Source organism: Strix aluco, chromosome 4 (assembly GCF_031877795.1).
Source record: "Strix aluco isolate bStrAlu1 chromosome 4, bStrAlu1.hap1, whole genome shotgun sequence".
Classification (NCBI taxonomy): domain Eukaryota; kingdom Metazoa; phylum Chordata; class Aves; order Strigiformes; family Strigidae; genus Strix; species Strix aluco.
Genome location: NC_133934.1, coordinates 129,089,585 through 129,101,058, shown reverse-complemented (window position 1 = coordinate 129,101,058; position 11,474 = coordinate 129,089,585). Strand labels below are relative to the sequence as shown.

The window sequence follows — 11,474 nt, the reverse complement described above, 5'->3', positions numbered from 1 at the left end:
CAGGACATGCAGCTGCTAAAGGCTCAGGGACCCATGGGGCAAAGGCAGTTGAGAAGAAGCTGCCGACCGTAGCCTGGAGCAGCATGGCTCATCTCGGCCCATGCAGGGCAGGACACGCACCAGAGAAGGAGCAGGCCCACGCTGGAAAAGGGATAATACAGCTTGGAGCACACTCTGGGTTGCCGATACCAAGCACGGGCACGCAGGAACCCTGCGGGGAGAGGAGCAGCTCAGGAAGTGGCGCTGCCGCTTAGTCAGCGGAAGGCCCCGTTGCGTGGAGCAACGGCGTGGAGTCAACGGAAGGCCCCGTGCTCCTCAACGGCTCTAGTGCAAGAGCAGCTGCCGTCGCCCTGAAAGCAACTCCCCGCCTCGGCACACGTGCGAGTATTTCACGGGTCCTATCGCTTCCAGTTTAGCAGCAGGGAAAGGAGAGGAGGAGTTCAGGAAAAATAGAAAAGCCTCCAGCTGTTTGCCAGGTGAAATGGGCAAAGCCAAAGCTGGCCAAGCCCCATCCGCAGACAGTCCCTGAGGATGAGGGACAATGCGGTCACCGACAAACCTAAAAAAGCCATAATTCAAGAGGAGACACCCAAGGAACAGTATGTCTAGGTCCAAAGCAGCGGGAGAAGATGATGGAAAAGGCACTTCCCCGCTCTGCGGTTACTCGTTTTGGTTTGTGGGACCCACCGGCGGGCGGCACAGCGCCGCAGCACAGCCATCCCCTCCCACAGCCCCCACAGACCAGTGTCCCAGATGCCAGCTGGCGCTTCACTGGCTGTGCTGGCTGCTGGGCGCTGACACAGTTAATGCTTGAGACCCATGCTCCTCCACTGGTGCATCCCAGGAGAAAGCACCAAACTCTTGGCTATTAAAAAGAAAAGCAGAAAAAACCTCACATACAGGCACACTCCCCCCGCCTTAATGCTTTACACAGTCAGAACAAAAACGCTAAAAAGACAGTCATTTCCTTTAACCAGAAAATGCTGCTCTGAGGCCAGCGGGTGGAGGAATCGATGCCTGCACAGGGACAAAGGGAGTACTTTAAAGCTCCTGACATCTCCTTTCCCAACTATTATGGTCAAGACCCATGGTCTCGTACTACTGCTGCCTAATTTAATAAACTGCCGCTCGTGTTCACCAGCGTGGAAATGGTCACACAGAACAGAGCCAAGTCGAAACCCACTAACATCCACATCCTGATGTTAATTTTAGCCCTGCTCTGCAGTAAACTCTATTTAGATAAATTTCCCATGCCAGTGAGAGGAGACTGAACTGGCTGTATCCAGTGGGATCACCACAGCTTGCTGTAAATCCCACGCCAGTACAGTACTTAGCAGTATTATCTGCTGCTTTAAACATGAGAGTATGAACTCTGGCAGAGCCTGATGCATGCAGGGACGCTCGTGAGCCCTGGTGTCAGCAGCCTGCACCCCGGCGCAGCCCGCACGCGCTCATTAGGAGAGGCCACGGATGGTATGTTTTCCTTGGCATCCTCCCTCTTTGCTCGCTGCATGAAAGAGCAAGGCTTCCTTGGAAACTCTTCTTGTCATCCACTTAATACTTCTGTAGTCTAGGAAATCTACCATTCTTCTAGACTTTAAAGACACCAAATAATTTCCGTTTTGCCGTTCCAAGGGGGATTGCTTTGCATGTGCCACATAAGCGCAAAAATGGCCGCCATAAAAATTAACTCAAAATTTGGTATTTTTGAAGGGATAGAAGTGAAGTCAGGCTTACACACCCAATCCCAAGTGAAAGCACGCCTGTGGTCTCTGAGAGCCGTGCAGTCCAGAAGGTGACCACATCACCGGGCCCCCCCGAAGGCCAACCCCAAAGTGACCACAGCACATTTTGCTGGTTTCGTGTCCCGGATGCCGCTTCCCACGTCCGCTCCATCAGCTCAGAAGCAACTACCAACACAGGCTTGTTTTCCTCTTGCCCTCCTCCCCACAGGCTCTGCCCACAGGAATTGGGCGGGCAGGCCAGGCCTGGAGGACCAGCCTCGTCCTGCTTATGTGTACCGGCCTCGCTGGCGCGTCACCGGGAGCGCGGGACTGCGACATGTCGTGCCTGTGAAACCAGCCAAACGCGTGTCTGTCATGTATGTGCAGAGGGTGCTGCTCTGTGTCACGCAGGGCGTGCCAGGGCACTGCTCCCGGGGAAGGCAGGCGAGGACTGTGGCCAGATACATGAGCACTGCATTTCCCAAGGGGTTGGTCACAGCTTGAATTTCACCAATCTGAATTTTAGGGAGCGAAATGTATCAGCAATAGCGTGGCCAGCAGGGGCAAGGAAGGGATCTTACCCCTGGACTCGGCACTGGTGAGGCCGCACCTCGATTCCTGGGTTCAGTTTTGGGCCCCTCACTCCAAAAAGGCCATTGAATGACTCGAGTGTGTCCAGAGAAGGGCAACGGAGCTGGTGCAGGGTCTGGAGCACAGGTCTGATGGGGAGCGGCTGAGGGAACTGGGGGGGTTTAGTCTGGAGAAGAGGAGGCTGAGGGGAGACCTCATGGCCCTCTACAACTCCCTGAAAGGAGGGTGCAGAGAGGGGGGATGAGTCTCTTGAGCCAAGGAACAAGCGCCAGGACAAGAGGGAATGGCCTCAAGCTGCGCCAGGGCAGGGTCAGACTGGCTCTTAGGAAGTATTTCTTTGCAGAAGGGGTTGTTGGGCGTTGGAATGGGCTGCCCAGGGCAGGGGGGGAGTCCCCATCCCTGGAGGGGTTGAAGAGTCGGGTTGACCCAGCGCTGAGGGATCTGGTGGAGTTGAGAACGGTCAGTGTGAGGTTCATGGTTGGACTGGAGGAGCTTCAAGGTCTTTTCCAACTGATTCTGTGATTCTGACGTGAGGCAAAAAGCCATAAACCCGGTGACACTACGCATCACAGAATGTTTCGGGTTGGAAGGGACCTTTAAAGGCCATCTAGTCCAACCCCCCTGCAATGAAGAGGGACATTTTAAAATAAATCAGGTTGCTCAAAGCCCCGTCCAACCTGACCCTGAATGTTTCCAGGGAGGGGGCATCAACCACCTCTCCGGGCAACCTGTGCCAGCATTTCACCACCCTCAGTGTTAAAAAAACCCAACCCAGCATCTTAAAATAGGGTTTTAGTTTTACACAGGGCTCTTTTCGGAGGGCTCTGTTGAGGGCCCACCCCAGCAGGTCACAGGGACGGTGGCAGAACCGCTCAGAGTTACCCACGCGCTTCCACACCCCAAAGCACTGCGGTGTAAACCCCCAGAGCTCAGGCTGCCCCCACAGCCCCCCCGGCCCCGTCAGCGTTCTCCTCCCTAAGGACCCACGGACACCAGTGGCCCACCTGAGGGGCCAGGGCCGGCGGCGCCGTCGCACGGGCGGCGGCCCAAGCGCCCCCGAGGCGCTGCCTGGCCCTTTAAGACGCGCCCCTGGCGCCCGGCGCGCGCCCCCGCTGACGTGTGATCGCGTGGCGCCTCTCCCCACCGCGGCCCCGCCCCTCCCCGCCGCCCGCACGCGCAATGCAGCCCGCGGGCTCCCGCCCCCCGCCCTTCCGCTCCGGGCCGCGCCATCTGCGCGTGCTCCTTCCCGCGCGCGGGAAGGGGCGGGGCTCCGGCCGCCGCTTCCGCGCAGGCGCACTCCCCGCCCCGAAGCCGCGCGGGAAGCGGGATGGCGCGCGCCGCCCTGGGGCGGAAGAAGGGGGCGGGGGGGCGGTGCTGCGCGCGCCCTGCCCCGCCCTCCCCGCGGGCCGTGGCGGCGGCGGCGCATGCGCGGGCGGCGGCGGCGGCGGGGGGCGCCGTGGCGCGGGCGGGGCGGGCGGGGCGGGGGCGCTGCGCGCATGCGCGGTGGCGGCGGAGGGGAAGTGAGGCGGGCTCGCGCGGCGCCTTTTCCGGCGGTGCTGGCTGAGGGAGCGGCGCGGAGCGGAGCCGGCCCCGAGCCTGCGGGCGGCCGTGAGGTAACTTGCCGGCGGCTCCTCTCCCTTCCCCGCCACGCCACGCCGCGCCGTCCCCGTCTCACGCTCTCTCCGTCCCTTTGCAGGCAGGACGCGGAGCCGCCGCCCCTGAGCCGGCATCCATGAGCTGAGGCGCCGGGGCGGGAGCCAGGAGCCGGGCGGAGCCGCCGCCTCAGGCCCGGTGGAGGAGCGGAGCGGAGCGCGGCCCCTCTTCCCGCGGCGCCCGGGCCGCACGGCCTCCCCGCACACCCCCCCTCCCCGCCCCGCTGCTGCTTCTTCTTCCGCCGCCGCCGCCCCATGCGCGGCCGGCGCTGAGCCCCGCCTGCCCTTGCCCTGACACCCCCCCCCTCCCCTTACCCCCCCCCCGCCCCAAGCCCCGGCCGGGCCGGCCCCGCTCAGCGCGGGCTGCTCGGGTGGGTCGGCGCTCGCCCTCTGCTTCCCCCCCTTACCCCACCCCGGAGGCGCCGGGCCCCTTGGATGCCGCCGAGATGGGCAAGGTGCTGTCCAAGATCTTCGGCAACAAGGAGATGCGGATCCTGATGCTGGGTCTGGACGCAGCCGGTAAAACCACCATCCTGTACAAACTGAAGCTGGGCCAGTCCGTCACCACCATCCCCACCGTGGGCTTCAACGTGGAGACGGTTACTTACAAAAACGTCAAGTTCAACGTGTGGGATGTCGGGGGCCAGGACAAGATCCGTCCCCTCTGGAGGCACTACTACACGGGCACGCAAGGGTTGATCTTTGTGGTGGACTGCGCCGATCGCGACCGCATCGACGAGGCCCGCCAGGAGCTCCACCGCATTATCAACGACAGGGAGATGCGGGACGCCATCATCCTCATCTTCGCCAACAAGCAGGACCTGCCTGATGCCATGAAACCCCATGAAATCCAGGAGAAACTGGGCCTGACCCGAATCAGGGATAGGAATTGGTACGTGCAGCCCTCCTGTGCTACTACAGGGGATGGACTCTATGAAGGGCTGACATGGTTAACATCCAATTATAAATCCTAATGAGAGAATAACTATTTAGTCTACAAAGAATTAACGAAAAAAAAATTACCCACATGGCTTTCCGGAAGAATGATTCTCTACTGAAAAGTAAAACAAAAGCATCCATAGGATTATGATCACCTTTCTCCAGTTACCACCCTTTCCTTCTGCACACTTGACTGGATTCCTGTTTTAACTCTTCTTGCTTGGCGTTAGGATGCTCTAATCTCCGAATGTGACACGAACACAAGCACTAGATGCTATGGCAGACTTCCAGCAAACAGGGGAAAGACACATTGTAGACTTGCTAAGTAACTTTTTTTTTTTTTTCCTCTTGATAGCCCTTAAGATGGTTTGATTATTTTGGGGGATGGTTGGGGGAGGGGAACCATTTTCAGTGTATGCTTTCTGGTTCTACTTTTTTGATTATACTTTTTTTTTTTTTCTTCTATCACTTGCTGTAGATTGCTACTTTTTTGCATTCATGCAGAATATGTTGATAGGTCTACTTCATCTAGTAAACTGAAAATTATTGCTTAAAATCAAACTGCAGTCTGTCTTTTTATATTAAGGACTTTTTTTAAAGTTCTGTTAATCTGTAACTAAATAGTGACTCTCAGTCTGTCTTCATATCTCAGACTAATAATGAAACGAATTCTTGCCTACAGTGGCAGATAGTGAGAATTCCATTGTAACATGTTCAAAGTGCATATCAGGCGTAATGTTAACTAGGTAATGTAAGAACTGCTTTGAAATGTCAGCTGTGAAGTTCTGAACCATACATCATGCATGAGAAGGGATGCAAATAAGTTCCCCATACTACATAGCAACCATATAGCAAATAAGAGATGAATGATGTAATAGTTCCAGGGTAGATACTGTTCAGTTTTCGTCTCGCATTGCAAACTTAAAGGATGTTTAGCTGCAGTTTTTACAACTCGTGTCAGTCTCCGATTCAATGCAAGATAGGTTCCTTCCAGAAAATGCAGCAATAACGTGTAAGCATCGCGACAGGTTTTAGTTTAAATCGCAGATCTTTAAGCAAAAATCTAGCGCTGACTCGCCTGTCTTGCGATCGAGACAAATTGCTTTCGTCTCAAGACAGTTGAAGACACCTAAATCTTAAAAGGATTTCGGATCCTTCTGGCACGCGTGTAGTAGAGAAAGAAATTTCTATTTTTTTTTTCTTTTACATTTTTGTAGACTTCCGAAGGGGCGAGTTCTGTGCTAAGCTTTAATTGAGCTCGGTGATTCTGACATCTGAGTAATAGCCATTTTGAGGCAATTGCTTAATGGTTTAGTTTTTCCAAGACTTGACTGAACTCGTGCAGGTAGTTGCAGCCTTCGCCATCTGTCTCGGTAGCCGGTTGTTGCTGTAGTCCTGTAGGAAGGGAACTATGTTGGATGTCTGAAGCCCATTGAGTAACTACTAATGAGAGCGGGGAGGAGAGAGAGAGTATACGACTATGAATGTAAACTTCCATAATTAGTTCTTAAAGGGCAAGTAGCTCATTTGCCAGAGCACAGTTTGCAGATGCGACTGGCAAAAAAAAAAAAAAAACCCACCCAGAACAAGTATTAGTATAAAAACTGGATCAAGTATTAATGCTGGGTGCAAAAAAATCTTAAAGCAGCTGGTTCTTATTCAGCCTTAAGGATTAACTTCAGATTTCCTCAAGGAGTCGAACTCGATTGGGGAATTCTAGGAATGTATGCTACAAAACCAGAAGAAAATGGCTTTTTTTTTTGGCTCTTTTTTTTTTTTTCCAAGGATATGAGTTTTACATGAAATTGGGGGCATTACACTACATTTCTGCAGTGTTGACTCTGCATGCTAAGTATATGGAGCTCTTACCAAAGATGTATGGGAAGATAAAAATACTGAATTCACTTTGGAAATTGAATGCTTTGGACCACTTAAAAGTTCCTTCAGAATATGGTTCCAAAAGACTTATCCTGATGTGGGTTGCAAATGGGACTGAATGGGTTCTTGGTGCTAGAAGATAGAGCACTGATGGACTATAAGCCTTTGTAAGTTAAAGAGAGTCTACAAAAGCTTAATGTAGAATAACTCTTAAATCTTGGCTCTAAAGAAGAGGAGGTGAGATTTATTTTTTTTTTCCACTCAAGGCTTTTTGCCATTGGAATATCATTGCTCTATTTTCTAGCTGCCTTTTTTTTTTTTTTTTTTCCTGTTGATGTAACTTAACAAATAGTGTGGTGGTATATCAAGACTAAAAATACAAGAATATGGTTACTGTTTTCTTCTGGAGCATAAATAAAATAGCCAAGCACAAAGTAAATGCCTAAACTGGAAAACTTGAAGCTCTATTAATGGTTCTTGAACTTTCTTAAATCTATTCTCAGTCAACATGAAAACTTCAATAACTTCATTTTTCGTCTAAGTTGATTTACTATGTTTTCAAGTGCTGGGGCAGACTTCTTTGCTAGACTTTGCATTAAGTTGAATTCACAGTTTTGTATTTCCTTAGTAACTTTGTTATTCTGTTTTTGTAGGTGAAAGGAAACTGGTTATGCTTCTGAATTTTTTTAATGTCTTTTTTCGGGGCGGGGGAGAAAAAGTTACTGAAACATGTGGCAGAGACGTCAAAAATAAATGGCCATTGCTACTGAACAAAATACAAAGGTTTCACTTTCCACATGTCCTTTATAGGTTGTAGCTGAACCTCACCACGAACTAGTGGCTATCAGGCAGTAAACAGAGCCTGTAGGATAAAGTGGCAATCTGTAAGAAATCCTATGACTTAAAAACTAATCTGGAGTTTAAGTGCATCAATTTGTGTTCATGTGAATTTATGGAGTAAGTTTTGAATGGCGTTAATCGTGTCTGATAAGTGAATGAGTTTGTAGACTGTGATCTCCCTGACTAAAGTAAACAGGAATTTTGTGTTCTCAATATGGCTGTAGTGTTGGTAAAGAACTAATAAGCAGAAAATAAAGCAATTATACAGCGGAGCTCTCCTGGTATGTTACTTATATTTAATTATGAGAGAAACAGAAAGGGGCAACATGGTGCTGGAGTAGAGCATTCTGCCGACATAAAGAGGCCTCTGTTCTGTATCTCCCAGTTTTGAAAGCCTGTCTGTAATTCCTTTGAGACTTAGATTAGTGACTATTTTTATAAGTGGAAAGGATGATATTCCTTTAATACTCCCCCTTGCAGTTAACGATCTTGAGCAAACTTTAGTGTCAAATTTATAGAGCCTCAGTGCCCGCCCCACCTAACTGGGGAAGGCGCCCAGCTCCGTGAGAGGGCACGGAGGGACCGTCGCTGAGCGGGACGGGGCCACGATTCGGGGAGGAAATCCCTTGCTCGGAAAGGGAAGATATTAGACCAGTGTAGAAAAGGCAGCGATGGACAAAAGGGCCGAGGAGTGAATAGGGGTGCTTGTGGCGTGACAGATGCGGAGCTGGGACGTCTTTGGTGCCTGAATAGGACACGAGTGAGGCGATGAAAGGCCTTGGGCAGGTGCAGCGGGGAATGCATGGGGGGGCCGGGCCCCCAGCAGCAGGCCGGGGCGCGCGCAGCAGGCTACGGTTACTGCGGCAGCTGCTGGCCGGTGGGCCCGAGGACAGGCAGTGACCTTACGGCAACCACCCCCGGGGTCCCGGCCCCAACTGGGCTGCTGGGGCAGGGGCTGCGTGGCCCAGGGGACGGCGGAGGTTTGGAGGGAGCTCCCAGCCCCACCGCAGGTGGGAGGGCCGGGCGTCGGCCGCTCCTTGTCGCAAAGCTTTCAGGAATCACTGGGAAATGTTTTTCAGACAGGTGGGAGTACCTGGGTGCAGGGGCGGTGAGCCCACCGTGGTGGCGATCCTCCGCAAAGCTGTTCCCTTCCAGGGTGTTTAGGCTAGGCTCTGTCTACCTGAATGTCAGTTAAGGGTGTGGCTGCGTAAATGAACTTACTCTGACTTAATTAAACTACTTGGAGTTTGGAGACAAGGCTCTGGAAGAGTAAACTCATGTCTCTTTCACTGTAGTAGTCATTTTTCAAAATGTCAGCACTTATCGTTTTAAATCGGACCTTTGTTACAGCAGCAGTTAGTGTGACTCCCAAGAGCACCCTTCCCGTGACTCACTTCAGCAGGGCTTGTTTTTTTTTTCCCCCCCAGTCACAGGGCTGTGGTCCTCACAGACAGGGTTCGGAAAAAATGTGCCTCCCATCCCTAATTGGAAATTAACCCTGCTAATATGACAGTCCTCCCAAAGGAACGCATCTCTGTTTAAAAAAATTAGTCGCATCGTCAAAAAAGCCGGCTGCAAGATCTGTGGTAGCTGGTGGCTTCGCTGATGGACCTGAGCGTTATTTTCCTGGTCGCTGGGAACGGGAGGAGCGACCGCTGGGAGCAGAGAACTCGCTCTGGAGCACGTGGAAGTGGAACTTGCTCTGGAGCGTGGAAGCAGCCTCGGTGTGGGCACTGTGACTCAGACTTCTCGCTTAACCCCCTGGTTGCGCTTTTTATCTTGGATTTGTTTCTAATATCTGTCCAGTCTGAAATGGTTCGCTGTGTGGAATCTGAAATCACCTTGGCTTTGATGCTTTTTGGAAAATTAAAAAAAAAAAAAAAAAAGCTTTCCCCTCACCTTGGGGGAAGCGTCAGCTTTCAGGGGCTGTTGGTGGCGTCTCCACTTAGTAACTTTGTTCCCCTTCTGACGTCCGAAGCGCGAGTCCGGCACCGACGCTGCTCGAGTCTGTGTTTCAGAATTATGTCTGAGCAGACGCTTTCAGGACTTGAGGCTGAGGCGGATGACTTGAGCACCACAATCCCTCTCGCTTTCAAAATTTGGAGCGCTGTAATTTTAGTCCTGCTGTAAGTTCTGAAGGGGTGAAGCGGGTGAGTCAGAACCCCGTGGTGCTCGGCAGCGAGGGGCGCGTCCCCGCCAAGCGCCGGGAGCTTGTGTGAAAGGCGACTTTTATAGGTGATAAACTGGGTACGCGCCGTATTGTCCAGGAAGTTGCTCTTCTCTTGCTTAAAAACAGGTATCTCTGGCCTCCTTAAAAAAGAGAGGAGGGGGGGAGGAAAAAAAAAAAAAAAGATGTGACTCATCTGCTGAGTTCTTCAGCCTCAGAGTCTCGCAGCGGTTTAACAGGCTCAGGCCCTTGCTTCGCCTCAAGAGAAATGTTTTGCCTTCCAGAGGATGCACTTCCCTCCTCTGTTACTGGTTTCTTTAGTTGTATCTTTTAGGACAGCACTAGTTAGAAAATGTACTTAAGCAGGATTTAATGGGTGTCTGTTTTATGAGAGATGGAAGTTGATAATGCTTGAAAGTTGGGAACACTTGAAACACTTTATTTTCCCTTAGGAGTACTCAGATGAGTGGAACCTTGAGGGTAAACCACCAGCAGCTCCTGGCTTGGTGTAGGTACCCCTTGTGCCCCAACTGCCCTTCAGACTTGGTGAAAACTCACTCAGTGCTTAGAAAGAGAAGAGGAGGAAGCCGAGGTGTAGATAACAGCCTGAACTCCTGAACTTGTTTCTGTGTCTGTGCTTAGAATGGATTCCTTGTTTGAAATATAATGGGGGTAATGCTGCCTGGGCCAGGCGCCGGCTTCATCCAGAAGTTTCTGATGGAGCAGGAGGGGAGGTTTTCTCTCTCATCGCTGCAGGAGATAAAAACTTGTGGAAAGCTGCAGCAAAACGCTGCGTCGCCTGCCGACAGTTTGGCTGCGTTACTGGGGGTGCGCTCTTAATTCCCATTTTGGGGGCGGGGGGGCTAAGCGAAAGACCTTGAGACAGCTCAACGCAGCCCTCGGCCTCTGCGCTTCCAGGAGGGTAGGACAGACGGGGTGGGCTGGCTGGCAGACCTCAGCCAGCAAGGGAAACCTTTTCCCAGGCTTAACTTGGGACTATTTGTGGAGACAATATTGCTCCTCGCGTGCCTGAGCTGCAGCCATGCTTGTCCCCGTCAGAGGAAGGTACACGGTGGGGACAGGGCAGGCTGCCAGCCTCCCTCCTGCATCATCGCCGCTGGGGATGGAGAGGAGTGGAGGAAAAGCATCCAGGGCCGCCACCAGCCCCGAAATACCTCTGGCGCTTATTTGAAGCTGGTATTCGAAGAATAAACTCATTAGAAGGAGGGCAGGAGTTATGTGGGTTTGCTGCAATGGGGTAAGGCTGCGAGATGGAACCGATGCCGGTGCCTGGTGCTGACAGCTTCTAACTTGGAAGTAACGTTTGCTTGGCATACTTTCTCAAAAGGAGACTTTGCACTTTCCGAGTGTGGAACGTGGGATTGCGCACTCCTCGTGCTGTTAATATTTTGCTATTTTTGCCCTGAGGAGCTTTCTACATTTTCCTTTTGAAAAGAGGGGGCTGTTGTGGAGCAGGCACTAACCCCGTGGCTGTTAACTTCCAGCTGCCGCCCAGCAGCGGACCGAGGCGCGCTGGTGCAGTTATCCCATTAGCTTCACATCTGCCAGAACGCCCTTTCCCCACAGGGGCTGGATTAGTCTGGAACTGACCCAGCTCTCCGGGAAGCTTTTCCTATCACGTACTTGTGGCTTTCAATCTGCTGTCCTAACCGTAACCAAACC

General features: G+C 52.2%; 1 protein-coding gene across 1 annotated transcript; it reads left to right on the top strand.

Annotated features, from left to right (window-relative positions):
• The first annotated feature begins 3,800 nt into the window (after positions 1-3,800).
• On the top strand, positions 3,801-7,896 carry ARF6 (ARF GTPase 6). Its single transcript, XM_074821180.1, has 2 exons — positions 3,801-3,928; positions 4,012-7,896. The coding sequence occupies exon 2, from the start codon at positions 4,414-4,416 to the stop codon at positions 4,939-4,941; it is 528 nt and encodes a 175-aa protein (XP_074677281.1). The 5' UTR covers positions 3,801-3,928; positions 4,012-4,413; the 3' UTR covers positions 4,942-7,896.
• The last annotated feature ends 3,578 nt before the right edge of the window (positions 7,897-11,474 follow it).

Coding starts and splice junctions, on each gene's coding strand:
- ARF6 (XM_074821180.1), top strand. CDS start 4,414: ATGGGCAAGGTGCTGTCCAAGATCTTCGGCAACAAGGAGATGCGGATC.